This window comes from Syngnathus leptorhynchus, chromosome 1 (genome assembly GCF_054491065.1).
Source record: "Syngnathus leptorhynchus isolate UIUO chromosome 1, UIUO_Slep, whole genome shotgun sequence".
NCBI classification, from domain to species: domain Eukaryota; kingdom Metazoa; phylum Chordata; class Actinopteri; order Syngnathiformes; family Syngnathidae; genus Syngnathus; species Syngnathus leptorhynchus.
In genome coordinates, this window is record NC_141195.1 from 19,893,542 (window position 1) to 19,908,849 (window position 15,308).

The window sequence follows — 15,308 nt, forward strand, 5'->3', positions numbered from 1 at the left end:
CTCTGTAATTGTGTTGCTATGGAAACAATGGCTTTCAGTTTGAAGTGAGAAGGATATAAAGCAATGGAAGAGGGCGGCAGCATACGTTACAGCGTTTCATTCTTGTACTCTCGGTTCGGAGTGCAGTTTGATCCTCTTGCTATGGCAGCCTATCTGCATCCCATATTGCCAAGTAAACATTGCACTAAGCATAGCATCTGCCATATGCGAGAGCGGTGTTTCTCTTAATTAGCTCGTTGACCCGAGCCGCGAGCAGCGCTGCCCCAAGTTTTGCAAACTCCGGAGATAACCGCCAAATGCAATCACCGTCGCTACTTGACAAGCCCTGAGTTTGTATCTTGTTTTGGACTCCATGTTGTTTGCTGATTGGATTCTGCTCAATTTAGCTCAGCGCTGGCACTCTATTACATGACAAAAGCCATCTTCTCTGTTTCAAGGCAGATGTTTGTTTGTCAGTGGACAGGATGACTTAAAACTGAACATTTCCACAAGGGTAAAGGCCAGAAAAGATGATTTTGAATCCCTTTATTTAGCTGTGAATTGATGCCTGTGCAGAAAGGTAGGTGTCTATGAAAGTGTAATGTTTGATTCCGATCCACATTCGGATTGTTAGCTTTGGCAGCGGCTTGTGCTTGACCGGGTGCCATCCTGGTGTCCTCGATTGCTTTTAGTGGGTGACACACTTTCTATACTTTGGGGAATTTTTTTTGATCGGTGAGAGTGAAAAATTGCATTTATGTCACTTTGACGAGCAACAAGACCCCTTGCCTGCCTAGGGCTGCCTGCCCGCCAGTCGGCCCAGCGATGATGGTGCCAAAAAGTCTTTGGGGGTATTTTTATTGCTTTACCCGCCAAGCATCTGCTCCCAATTACCCAGAGAGGACAGCTCTGATGCCGGACTTAAAAGCAAGCTAACGGCCCGCTTCAGACAGTTGAGAAGTTTGTGCACTAATTAAACTCAGCGGAAAGGAGCCAGCAGAAGCAAGCCGTCAGTAATGAGAACCCCCCCGATCAGAAAAGGGTCAGCAGACCTGGTGAAGAGAGTTATGATTCGGAGCACCGACTAATTATATCAGCAAGTCAAAGTATAGGTGCTCCTGCCAGAGCAGGTGTCATGGCTGCTGAGGTTTCGAGATTACAGAGGTGAGATTTCACACCACCAAAATATTCTCTGAATTGTCCAGCATTGGCTTTGTTTGACTCAAACCTTCATATTCCTTACTAGTTGGCACTATCCTCAGTTGCCTCCTTCCCTGCAACGGTGAAATGAGCTGAGCCCAGATGCCGGACGATACACATGCATCGCACTTCCGTATTCCAGCCACAGCCGCAGTCATCAGCGGGGGGTGATGGCTGGGCAGCAGCACACGGTGAAATGATACGAAATACATGCAGGCTACAGTTAACTCAGCATTACATGTTTTCTGAGCACTATAAGCTTCAAGCTGTCAGTCAAGGTCACAGGTTGAGCAGTGGCAAGCAGGATGCTGTGTTTAAGTTGTTTGGACTTTCATCATTTGGACTGTATGTACTTTGTTTTTCATCAGAACCTAATTCACTTCTGGGTTTTTTTTTTCTCATTATCTTTGTTTTACAGTCTTGACTCTCATCCATCCTGCCTCGCAAGTAATGTTTTCAACCAATCCGAGTTCTTTCTATGCGGGCTTTGTTATTGTCGGTAGTCTGTGTTCCTGGTTTGTGTTTTGTCTAATCTGGTTGTTGTCATTTGTGTCCCTGTGTTCGTTTTGCTCCCGGTGTTTTTCGATTTGGAGAATTTGCACACTGGCGCTCAGGTGCCTCTGTATTGTAAATACTAAGATATATTTGTATTTCATGCACGTCTTAGGGCCATGTTCTCCCATGTGCTCAAATCAGAAAGGTGCACATTTGCGCACTTTCTCTTGTCAACTTAATCTGGCTGTCTTTTATGCACCATGATGCATCCACTCTGGGAAATATTCATCTTCAGGGATTTTATAAAGTCCTGTTTTGGTAAACGATCATCTTGAAATCCGAATTCTATTACAACATACACCGCCATACGTTAGGAGGGATTTCTAGAAAGAGATCAAATGAATGTGAAGAACCTGAAAAAGTGAGATTTTATCACGGAGTTTAAAGAGGCACCGCTGCGCGAGTCAGTTAGGACTGTGTTTTAGTCGTGATATTAATTGGCGCTAGCTGACTTTATTTCACCTACAACTGCGAGGAGCGACTCTTTTTAAAACATGGGGTCTGTTTTGCATTCAAAGACAAGCCATGGGAGATTTGGGAAATTGCAAGGCTCCCACTAGCTCCCACTGTTACAAAAACTTCAGTAATGGCGTAATGGCGCCATAGTTACATATTCCGTCATTGTTTTTGATTTGCTTTTATGCCAAAATATGTCCGACTCTCTCGGTCCATGGTGCAAGGAAGGTCAAGCATTGCCGATCAGTGACGCCAGTAACTCATTACTCAGTAGTGAGTTACTTTCACGTGTCACATTTTCCACACAAGTCGTCATACTATACAGTTACTTCTGAAACAGCTAACGTTTTCTCAAACACAAGCTTTTTTTTAAATAAATAAACCAACTAGCAATGTATTATTTGAAATCCTGATTCTTTTTTTTTTAACTTAATTCAAAAAGGTGGTCTTTTTTTATTTGAATGAAAACTAACTTTATTCTTTCATGTCTGTTGAAAACACAAGGAGCAAAATAGGGTTTTTGTAAAGCAGGCTTGTCTGTCGCTGATGTAACTATTATAAATATTATATTATAACTTACTTTATTGTGGCAACATAGCTGCTGATCTTTTTTGATCGTCTTTTTTTCATGGACCTTCAAACATGCAAAAAAAAAAAAAAAATCATAACAAGCACAATATTATCACATTGGTTTTCGTGGATTTATTTGAGATGTCGTTTTAAAAAACATGTTCTTCTTCAAAGTGTTAATGTAAGCAGTCCTGACTGCCCGGTGACACGCTCTGCAAGTTATATTCATATTCAAAGGGGGCTACATTTTTCTCAGGGATTTCAATATTTACAAGTTTCAGGAAAACTCCCATGCTCATTGACTTATATCCAGCTTCAGAATTCAATGAATATCCTCTTTGGTGTTTGCGCACACACTCTCATCTTGTGTGTGTCGGAACTCTGGATGGGGGAATATGCGTAGATGAAAAAATGACCGAATGGAAAAATATAGCCCTTACTGCAAATACCGTGTCATGCAAACATACCCTCCTCCTCCAGTTCTTATTTTATTGCAAAGTTTCCCCACATTCATGCTAAAGATGATCAAATAAATATTAATACCAGACAGATATGCAGTAACCCAACTAAACATAAAATGCCCTTTTAATGCAATTTCAAAGAGATATAAGTCCATCAATTTTCCGAACCGTTTATCCTCACGAGGGTCAAGGACGGGTGTGCTGGAGCCTAGTGTCTGAAGATTTAGTAAATAAAGATGAATAAAATTCAATAAGGTATGTTATGTCATATGAAATCTAAATTGCTGGATTAGTTCATAATACTCGTCTAACATTTCATCACCGCATGCACATATCCAAGTTACATGACATTTGACGGCGGGTTTTCCCATTTAAAAAGATGCCATTTTATGTGGATTCCGACCAAATTTTAATTGGAACGTAAAATCTTCTTGAATTCATGACAGCATTTCAAATGTAAAATTTGATAATGTGTTCAATCCAAGATTCACACAAATCAAGAAGTTCCGAGTTAAATTTTTCCCCCTCGTAATCTCAGCATAAAGCACCAATCATATCTCAGAGTTAAAAGGTATTGATTTGGAGTTGCTTTGTGTTCTCACTCTCTTTTTAAGTCCAGATCTGTTGGCGTTCAATGAAGAATTGATCACACCGAGAGGAGGCCGCTGTGATTAATTGACTTCCTCACTGATCGAGCCAATTCCTTCCTGTGCGGTCCACAGGTGGATTGATAGATTCAGTGGCTCCCTTTAATCTGTGTCTATTTCTGTGCGTGCGTGCGTTTGTGTGTGTGTGTGTGTGTGTGTGTGTGTGCGGTGCTAGGCTGGAGCAGTGAAAGACTACATCAAAATGATGCTCGAGGCAGAACAACTCAAGTTTCTCGTTTTTGCCCATCACCTCACCATGCTGCAGGCTTGCACCGAGGCCGTCGTTGAGGCCAAGGTAAGGGCAACACCACCCATCTATTCACGATTATCTCTCTTCCCGTCACTTTTCGATTGCTTTGAATCTTTAAAAAAAAAAAAAAAATCAGTGAAGAAGGTATACTTTTCCTCACTGAGAAAGTAAACTTTTACTTCTGCGGCTTCTCGCCTACGACGTAATTCACAAGTTGTCACAAGCAAACGGCATCACTTTGCTCAGCACGGGAAAACTTGCAGGAGGGTTCAAGAGTGTGTGTGCGGCATAGGTCGAGGAGGTGTTGGATGTATGTAATGCTTCACGACAATGTGCGATAACACCTTCCGCGGCGAGACGCTCATTCCGCCGTGTTCGCACTTCCCAATTAATAGAGTGGGTCTAAAAAAAGGACTAATCCGTGAAGGATTGTGATGAGGAGCAGAGGCGGCTGTTTCTTGTGTCTAATAACACAGCACAAATAGCACCTTGCTGCTGCAGGCCTTTTCCCTGTGGCACAACAGTTGAGGTTGTGTTTGAACTTTCGAAGTTCTTTTTAGTTGAGAATCCAAATGCCAGAGAAAAGCACAGATGTTGGAACAGCGGGCTATTTTCCCTGTGTCTCATAGCCTTGAGATGATGTTAAAAGCAGACGGATCCTCGTTTGTGACGTTTAGTCAAAAGAACTCAAACTGGCCTTGTATTTGTATTTTCCGGGTGAGCCACCGCTAAATATTTGTAATGCTGTACATCAATTGAGGTGCATGTTGGAGCTGCACAGTGTGAACATGGAGCAGCTCTGCATGACCCAAGGATCCAAACAAAAGAAAAGAGCCCTCGCCATGATGCATTAACAAATCAGCCAAGTTGTGCTTGAGTGGACCTTCAGCTGCTGCTCTCTTTGTTTGGCACAACAAAATACTTTTTACTGCCGTTTTTTCATCCCAGCCCCTCCACTCAGCTTTGTTCATTTGCACGTCTGTCACAGAAATGTCCCTAATCCGAAGTACATGTTAATAGTAAACTACCCTTTGTTTGCCGTGTCCAGCACAAACCACTTTTCTTTTGCAACTGTAAGAGCTTTTTTTTTTTTTTCCAAATCAAGTACCGTATGGGTGAACACAATTCTCACACCTGACCTCTCTCCAATTGTGTGAGCGTATTTTTCCCTGAAATAGACATGCATTAGTCGAGAAGAGCCACACTATTACTTGTGCACTGCATGCTCGTGTTTTAAATGACATAAACACCATAACAAATGAAAGAAGTGGTTTTTGAATAAATATAAATTCTTTTACAATTAACATTTCTATGGCATACTGGATGGATGGATGGATGGATGGATGGATAGATGCATACTTTCTTGATCCAAAGGAAATGTATGCATCTAGCAGCAGCAGCATGCAGATATATATTGAATATACATTCGAATGAACTACAACACAGTAACCATATATTGCAACTGGCCTGAGATAAATGTGAATTAAAATGTGTTCAGAAATTAAGATCATTAAATTTGTAGCAAACTTAAACATCTGCAGGGATTTAAATTTGTATACTATAAAATGCTTTTATAAATAACTGAGCCAAATGACATTTGTCAATGTACTCACACGTTTAATGTTGCAATTTTACAAAACTTTGCCCACAACAATCAAAGTACAGTATCACAAATCTTGATTTTCAACAGAAACCTTTCGTATCTCACACAGAGAAGAGTAATCATCATTATCAAACGTATGAACATTGAAAAGCGGATAAAATCTCATTTAGGTGAACTCATTTGTTAAGCTACGTATGAACAACTGGATAAATGGAGATCTCCATCTGCTTTGGTAAACAAGAAGTGAACATTATTTGCTTTTGTTACACAGGCAGGTTATATTCGTATCGATGGCAGCGTCCCGTCCTCTGAGAGAATCCAGTTAGTTCACAAGTTTCAGAATGACCCTGACACTAGAGTGGCCATCCTCAGCATCCAGGCAGCTGGTCAGGTACTGCACGCAAGCATGCACGCGCACTGCACACAACATTTGGCACACACACACCACTCACGTCAGTGAGCAATTTTTGGCTCCTCATCAGGGTTTGACCTTCACCGCCGCCAGCCACGTGGTGTTTGCCGAGCTCTACTGGAACCCGGGGCAGATTAAGCAGGCTGAGGATCGCGCTCATCGTATCGGGCAAACGTCGTCTGTCAACGTACACTACCTCATCGCCAAGGGTACCTTCGACAGCGCCATGTGGTCCATGCTCAACAGGAAGGTATTTTGTAATCTTAAGAAACTCCCGATTCAAATTCAGCCTTTCAGGTTGCAATTCAATTTGACTCCTCAGGTTAAAAATACACCAATAGGAGTACATTTAGACAATTTAGAATTGTTAGCCCTACCATGCAAACATGTGGCATGTCACCTCCCATTTTTTTTTTTTTGCAATAAAACGTTTGAAAAGAAAAAAACACAACTTATTTATGAATATAATATTTTAAAAGCAAACATGAAAAATGTTGTATAACACAAAAAGCAAAGTGTACACAATTTTAAATATTCCTTTTTGGAGATTGTCATTAAAAAAAAGCACAATAATAAATTAGTAAAAATACGTAATCTCAGGTGGCGGCGCAGTGACGCTCTTTCCCTTCAATGAAATAAAAAGTGATAATCACTTTTACGTACTTTTACCAACCTTTAGGTTTTTACGATCTTTTGGTATTATTGCACCCAAGAAAGGCACTAACATTGAAGGAACAGTTAGGCGTGAAGAAAAGTGACATTGGAATAAAAATAATCGTAACACACATGACAGCGATTGCCCGTGATATTGGGAACAAGGGCACAGCATAACACTATACCTCAAACTAGCGCTATCACTCACAAATCCTGGCTATCTGCTCATGCTAGACAAAAACCAAGATGATGATGATGATGAGTAGGACACAAAACGATGCAGTGCATACAAAAGACATCGGCACAATATGCAGAAGAGGTTTGGGGACTGACTGTGCACATTAATTCACAGCCAGTCACCTTGGAAAGGCAACAGAATCTTTTTTTAAGCAGCGGTGGCAATCAGGGCAGCTGGTAGCACTCCTGGAATCCATTTGCTGATCAGGCCTCTTTCCTTGGGACCAATTGGTGTGTTGAGTCAGGGACAAGGGCCACCAATCAGGGATGGAACAGTTGGAGATCGCTGTTAAGCTTACAATGTTGAACATACACAACACAATGACGAGAGTTTGAAGGTCATAAAATATTGTGTCCGGGGGTCATTCGCTCTGGAAGTCAAACTGTTGCGTGTACTCTCTCTGTCGACCTCAACAACTCCAAAGCCACTATCTTCAGTATTATGTCGAATTGTGAATCGTTGTTCGAGTGTTTGTATCACAGTCTTGAACGACTCTTTTTTTTTTTTTCTATGACACTGTCCTGGCGTGTGAACGCAGCAGGATATCGTGGCGGCAGTTTGCAGGCAACTTTTCAGAGAATCCAAATCGACCCTAAACTTCAGATTTAAAAAAGTAGAAGGCGCAGAAGTTCCTTTCAATTCTCAAATACTCACGCGCCGACTCACCGAGATCATATGCAGAATTTTCCGTAAATGTTATTCTTGCAATTTTACCCATTTTGGAAATAAGTTTTGTTTTTACTTGGGTTGTCTTTTTTAGTTGTTAAAATTGGCTTGAGGATGCAAAGCAATTAATAGTAAGGATGAACGGATAGATGGATGGATGGACAGATGGATGGTGCAGGAATCAGGAAGGGTAGGAGCGGACATTTCTTAACTTGAAAGTATTCAGAGCCTTTGGTACGTACTTTGTCGAGGCTATAATGGCGGCAGTCATTACAGACTCGAGTTTTCTTTTTTTTTTTAATTTCTCATAACCTTGGCACACTTACCTTTGGGCAATTTCATCCATTGCCCTTGACAGCCCCTCTCGAGCTCTATCAGATTGGATGGGAAGCATCTGTATTCAGATTTTCAGATATCTTCAGAGTTGTTCAAACTGATTCAAGTCTAGAATCTCGCTGGGCCACTCGAGGACATTCACCAGAGTTGTCCTGAAGTTGTCTTTTGATATCTTGGCTATGTGACACCTGCTGAAAGATAAACCGTTTCCACAAAAAGGACTTTGTAGTAGATTTTTGTGCAGGATGCCTGCAATTTGCTGCATTCATCTTTCCCCCAATGTTAAGTCTCTCAGTTCCTGCATGCTGAAAACATTATTGAACATTTTTTTTTTAAGATGGGATGAACTCCTTGAGATGCAACATCTCATTTACGAGGCGTCCCAAAACATTGCCACAACATTATGCTGCCGCCACAATCCTTCACTGTAAAAATGTTTTTGGCAAGGTGTTGAGCAGTGCCTGATTTCCTTCAAACATGATATCTGGCAGTCAAGCAATAGCGCTCTATCTTTGCACCATCAGACCAGAGAATTTTGTCTCTCATGCTCTGACAGTCCTTCAGATGCCTTTGACTACAGGCTAGCTGCCATGTGCCTATTGATAACATGAAAGAGTGGCTTCCGTCTGTTCACTCTACTTTACAAGCTATGAAGAAGGTTCTCTGTTAATAGAGGAACCATGGCGCTCTGACAGACAGTGATCACGTTCTTGGTCATCTCCTGCCTAAGACTTTTCTCTGCTAATTGCTCAGCTTTATGAAAAGTCCTGATGTTTCAAAATCTTCTATTTACTGTTTATGGAGGCGACTGCTCCTTTTTTTTCTCGATTCAGATCTGTGCCTCAAGACAACCCTGTCACCTAAGGCAATTCATTTGACTGAATGCTTGGTTTATTCTCTGACATGCACTGTTTTATATTTTGTTAAGCTGCTACTTATTTATAACTTTCTGTAGAGGAGTTTTTTTTTAATGCATTTATGAAACGTCCTGATGTTTTATTAAGTATTTTGGATTTGTAATATACTCGATTTACATCAGTAGAGTTTTGCAAAGCTCAGGAAAATTTGTCTTTGAAAGGAAACCGTGACAGGCAGCACTCTTAACGGAAGGAAGGAATACCTGAAGGCTGAGGAGGGGGACAACGACAAGTGGGACTTCCTCAACTTTGCCAGTGCGTGGACACCTAGCGAGCTTCCTTTGGAGAAGAATACTGGACTTGACACAGATGGGGAAGTGTTCTTCACTCATGTGAGATGGTGAAATTGTTTTATTTTATTTGAAAAACTCAGCTTTATAAAAAGCCAATTGGAAGTCTCTTGGGGTATCACATTTAATTGATTAGTCGTCAACAAGGCGAATCAATTTAAAAATTAAAAAGCTCATCTCTGATATATGTAATTGAATGCATGTTGAGAAAGATTAACAAATCATTGTACTATATTTTTTCAATCTAAAAGAACTTTAATGGAATTGAGGTTTGTAGGCCTTAAGTGTACATATAGAAAGTTTTAAATCTTTTAAGCAGCTTATGAAAAATGGGGGCAAAAACCTGTATTGTGTTTTCGTTGTCTTGATTAGGATATTAACAAATAAGAAGAAATGTCGTGAGCCAAATGGATTGATACATATGTGATTTTTTCCCATAGTTTGAAAAGGAGAATCAACATGATATTCGTAACTTCTTCTCTCCGGATACCAGCAAAAAGAAGAAGAGGAAACGACTGCAAGATGAAGATGAGTCTTCTTCCGCCTCCCCAGAATCCAAGAATTCTGTAGCTTGTGGGGGAAGACATTCTGAAATGAAGACAAAGAAGAAAGAAGACACCGGCTCTCAAATGTCCATCACAGACGACAGTGACTTCTCCCCACAGACGAAGAGGATCCGAGAGGTGCGATCCAGCCCGAGTCAAAGGTCCACATCCCGGGGCAAGCGAAGGTTGACGCTGGAGGCGAGCACATCGGCCCAACATGAGTCTTTGGAGTCAAACCCTTCCAGTAAAGCATGGGCCTGTGAAGCGTGTACTTACTCAAATAGCAACTTGTTGCCTTACTGCGAGATGTGTGAATGGCCACGCTCTTCTTCAGCTTTACCATCAGGTAAGAATGGCCAGCACTTTTCTTTCTTCACTTTTCTCACTGTCATGTCAGGCTGTTGCCACCAGGGAATTTTAATTATAGTTAGTTTTTGTACTTTGTATTGAGTTTGTTTGTAAAATCTAGTTTTAATTCATTTTCAGGGTAGCTTTGTTATTTTTTACAAATTTTAGTTCGTTTTAGTATTAGATTTTTTTTATGGATTTTGTTTGTTGGCAAGATTAAAAGAAACATGGCAAGTATTGTGTCATTAAAAATTCAACGAAAAAACTTTACTTTAAAACATTTGGATCAAGCAGGGTTAAGTTTAACTGTTGACAGACTTTAAATTACAATACGTGCAATGCATAATACCATTTCTATCAATCCCAAAGACGAAAACAAATTACGTCTGAGCACCATTGCAGACTAAGATGTACGACTGGAGGCAGGGTTGCCAGATTTTGAAATAGCTAAGCTGCAAGAATATCGGGTGGCTCCTTTTCCCTCTCTCCCTCTCTTTGCCGATGACAAGTTTTCAGTATAATTCTCACCTGTCAAGTCGAGCGCTCGAGAGAAGGCTGCAAACGTCTAGCGCAAAAGTTGGGAAAAAAATGTGCTGGCTCTTGCAGATATTTGTCAGCCCGTGACTGAGTAACATCTGTGCACACCTCAGAAAAACTTCTGGTCTGTCTCATCAGCTGTAACATCTGAGCTGTACAATGCCTCATGTATTTCATTGCATTCTTGTTATTACTAGTAAGACCCCCCCCCCCCCCCCCCCCACACACACACACACATACATACAGGCAGAGTATTAATTTACGAATTTGTACAAGCTATCTACTTATCCTTTGAATGCCACCTGTAAAGTGTAACATAGCTCAATTTTGCAGCTGACTGGAGAAATGTACCAGATTCCAGACGGCAACAACAGCAGCTTTCATTAATTGAACACTGTTATGCGATATTGTTGCTAATGGAGTTTTGTTTTTAATTAAACTGTCATGCATTACTGACCACTTTGGGTGCCAGAACGTGATGTCTCATACAGGTAGGTGAGAACAATTGATGTACCACCAATAAATCTGGTTGAGGAAGATTAGGACAGCTTTGATCTATACTACAATGATATCATGTTTAATCAGAGTAGAGCTCATCTTCTGTCCTTTAACAGGTAATATGTCTCTCAGCAGCCGTCGCCGCCGCCAAAATAGTCCACAGGAAGAAGTTTCCTCCTGGTTCTTGTGCTGTCTCTGTCCTGTTTTTAACTCATTTCTAGCATTTAATGACACCGCCCCGGTCGCAATGTATCTTTGAATGTTTGATATTATGCGTCATGTGGGCTTCCCGAACTGTTGCCATCTCTTTTTTCAGCCCACAGTTGTTTTGGCTCCCTGCAGACAAGAGACTAAAATATTTTCATCTTTATTTCACACGCATCCTAATAGCACACATGTTTTTGTTCAGTGTTTTTTTTTTTTTTTTTTTTGTTTGCATGATTTGTGACTCAAATATGAAACCTTATCAAGACTCTAATGGGGGTCCTCATTTGCAGACTGAGTCAAGAATTTGATAAGGAAAGTCATGTTAAGGCCATGCAGGATTTCATTGTTAACATCTTCTTCGGTGGGGATAGCGCAACACAAATTGAGCCTTCTCGCTTGGCGGTTTCGCTCAGCTTGTTAGCAAAGGGGGACAGTGGCGAGGCCAGGTGCCCAGAGAATTGTGTGACATTTGAGCAACTCGTTTGTGGGCTGGCCTTTTGAAGAAACAAGTCACAGAGAGGAAAGATCACTAATTAACCCTCCTCTGCATTACTGAATTTCATAACTTCTTAGATTTCACACCTCAACTTTACATATTACGTAAAAGGATGTGATTTCAATCAAACATGTCATGGAAGATTAAAAATTCTACAGAAATAAATGCCTCGCAATGAAAGTTCAGCAAAGATTTTCGATTGAAAATAAATTAATTCACAAACTACCACCACCAAAATTTACAAAATTGTTATATCCACTGAGGCTGTTTATGATGTGAACAAGAGACTTAAAAGCTGAGCTGCGTTCTTCTACATGAATGATCTGTGCAGTGAAAACCAAAATAATGGCGACTAGCAAAAAAATAAAATTAGTACGTAAAAATGTTGGTCAGACTCCTGGATTATTGAAGCAGCCGGAGCATCTTAAAAGGTCGACGGCCAAATGTAGTTTGGCATGTTTGTTTACTTTCTCGTACTGTCAAATGTATGTGACGTAAACATATACGACGTCAACAGATTTTGAGCCGTGTGTATGGGAATACAACGACGGAGTGTATTTAACTATTCCACTCTGGAGGGTGGTTTCAAATTTTTACAGATTCAAGCCTCCAAAACACCAACACAGTCCAAATATTTTGCCCTTTTAACCCCGCAAGCGTACTTGTATAAACGAGCCCTTAGAAATAGATTGACATTTATTTGTCAAAGGGGTTTGTACTCATTTAAAGTGAGCAGTGTATAGGTTGGCGTGCTTTTGTGAATTTATTTGTATATCTTTGAATAGCTATAGTATAATCCTTACATTCATTAACATTTCTAGACTCTTAAAATCCCACCCACTTTTATTTCCGTCTGTGACGAGTGAAATTACACCGCAGTACAATTTTGGTATTTCAAGGGAGGTTGAAATGAGCTTCCCGAGCTTGCCGTGATCACCTGGGTAGAGAGTTGCACAGATGCGGCAATTACTGGGATTGTTATGTTAATGCTGATTGCACACACAACAATGCAGGAGAGCAATTAGGAGAACAATGTGGGATAATGATCATTCACCTTCTTTGAAAATAGCACCCGACACTTGTTGTAGAAACGAGCAAGGAACTGTCAAAAGCATGGCAGTTCCAGAAGATTGTAGCTGACCGCCATGCTTATTCACAGATCTGCACCTCAATTAACCCAACATGTTCCCTCTTGTTTACCGGTGATCAGATGAACATTCTGTTGTGTGATTACTTTATTAGTCTTTCTTTGAAAGGAGGCCTAGTGGTTAGCACATTTGCGTCGCAGTTCGTAGTTCAAATTGTGGCTCCGGCATTCCTGGCTGCTCAGGTGTAACACCTTCTTCTGTTTCAAGTACCGTAGCAGCTCACTTGTTTGGGGAATACCCCGTCCCGTCTCTTGCCCAGTGTTATCTTGGCGAGGCCACAGCTCCCACAAGAACCTAATAAGGACAAGTGCGTTAAAATTTTGGATGGATAGATGTAAATGTACTCATTTTCCGGCAACAAATTTGTCTTCATCCATGCATATCTTTAACACATCTGTTAAAACTGATCTGCGGTCACACAATAATTAATGTGCCATATTGAGATGACTTGCATCCAGACTCTTGGCCACACTTTGGTAATTCTTGAATGATGGATCCAAGGACTGAAGCTCTGTAATGTGTAATTAAACTCGACAACTCAGCCCGAAAAGATGATTTTAATCATTCTCCTGATGTCTCTGCTGCCTCAGAGCCCACCAGGCCTCAGCTACCTCCTTCAGCCGAGAAGGAGCGGGCGTGTCACATCCCGTCCAGCTCTGACCAAGAACCCGAGCCCAGTTGGCAGGAATCCCTCGCTACCAATACGTGCAAAAGTAAACAGATTGAGGAGGAGGAGGATGAGCCTACAAAAGACAAACAGCAAGCCGGAGATGCAGAGGAAGGGGACACGCAGCAGCTCAAAGGCAAACAATCAGCAGGAAAGCGAGGTGGCGGCAGCGGCACCTGTGGTGGCAGCTGCGTCCTCCCTGACCACACTCACGGTAATCCCACCTGCAATCTCCTTTTCATATCTGTGGAAATTGGCCTGCGCTACCCAAATAATGCTCTTTAATTTCATCGCTGCAAACCAATAAGGGACTATATCTCTTTCCATATGGGGCCGGGTGTTATTCTTCATATTATTATGCATATCCTCTTTGGGATATTGCCTAGTTCTGCTCAGTGGAAGCGAATGGGAGATATTGAATAAAGTCTCACTAATCTCTTGAGTAAATCCTGTCAAAGCACACAATCTGCTCTTCATGAAAAGTGCATGCAAAGTTTGATGTGCAGTCGGTGACCATCAGTGAACCAGTAAAAAAAAAAAACTACTACTAGTAATGCTAGTTCACAGCTCACAGTGACTTTTTTTTAAATGGTAAAACCTGAGCTGTCTTGCATTCACACTGTATATAAGTGAATGATGACAGAGTAGTGTGATATCAAAACAAGGTCACACATTGTAACCTGCCACTGAATTTGACAAATGTAGGAATGTGACAGTACGACGTAGTCTGCTGGTATTAGGCATTCTACAAATAGATGAATGTAAACAACAAAGATGGCTGATTGTGATAAATTGTGTTTTGTGTGCTCCTCAAAGCACGTTTTGACCTTCATGTCTCCCTTATGTCGAATATGGCTGTCACTATCGAATATTTTTAGAATCAATGATTCTATTGATTATTTCATTGAGGCTGCAGTGGCATATCAACTCTTTTAAATCATGAGCAAATGCTTTACTCAGCATCTTCTAAATCCTTTCATGTTTAAATTCTCAACAGTTCAGCTCAATTCAAAGTCTTTTTCAATGAGCTGGCATCAAACATTGATGTAAATGACATTGTACAGAGTATTCTGCAAGATGGTTAATCGTTTCAAGTACCACCCACTAGAGTGCACTAAGAAGTGAACATCAGCCAATTCTTCGACCCACACACCGATTTCAGTTGTGGTACAAGTTTAACAAAACAATTTTTATCTCATGTCTAATGTCGAATCCAGTGCCTCTGTTGATGAGAACATTATAAAGTATACGCATTTGCACCAATGGAACCACGAAAATTTCTTACTTGCACACGCTAAAAACGGCTTGCAAATGCAATCAAATCCAGCCCTGAACGGCACCAGATCTTTTCAAGAGGGAACCGGAAGAGCACTTACAGAGCCCTACTAATTGGCCTTCAGCAGGCCACTCGTGTACATTTCTGTCTGGGTAGCATGCAGGCCAGAAGTCAACAAGTGGGGCCCATGTTCACGCCATGTCACCATTCAGTCTGATTTTGCCAGAGAACAGCGTAATTGTCATAGTTGTCATTGGCATCCTGTTTTCTTCATAAATGATCAAATGTTCACACTGAGCACATTTGACAGACGCTGTGGAGAATGTTCTTCTGCCTACAGTATTGTTGTTGA

At 41.1% G+C, this 15,308-nt stretch overlaps 1 protein-coding gene across 9 annotated transcripts in view; it reads left to right on the forward strand.

The window, feature by feature from the left end:
* Positions 1–15,308, forward strand: part of zranb3 (zinc finger, RAN-binding domain containing 3) — a 57,308-nt gene that overhangs the window by 17,598 nt on the left and 24,402 nt on the right. For all 9 annotated transcript variants that reach the window (XM_085906007.1, XM_085905999.1, XM_085905993.1 and 6 more), the window contains 6 exons: positions 4,044–4,163; positions 5,993–6,112; positions 6,204–6,383; positions 9,106–9,276; positions 9,675–10,125; positions 13,604–13,894. In XM_085906007.1, coding sequence (XP_085762133.1) covers positions 4,044–4,163; positions 5,993–6,112; positions 6,204–6,383; positions 9,106–9,276; positions 9,675–10,125; positions 13,604–13,894 — 1,333 coding nt within the window. The remainder of the gene's footprint in view (positions 1–4,043; positions 4,164–5,992; positions 6,113–6,203; positions 6,384–9,105; positions 9,277–9,674; positions 10,126–13,603; positions 13,895–15,308) is intronic.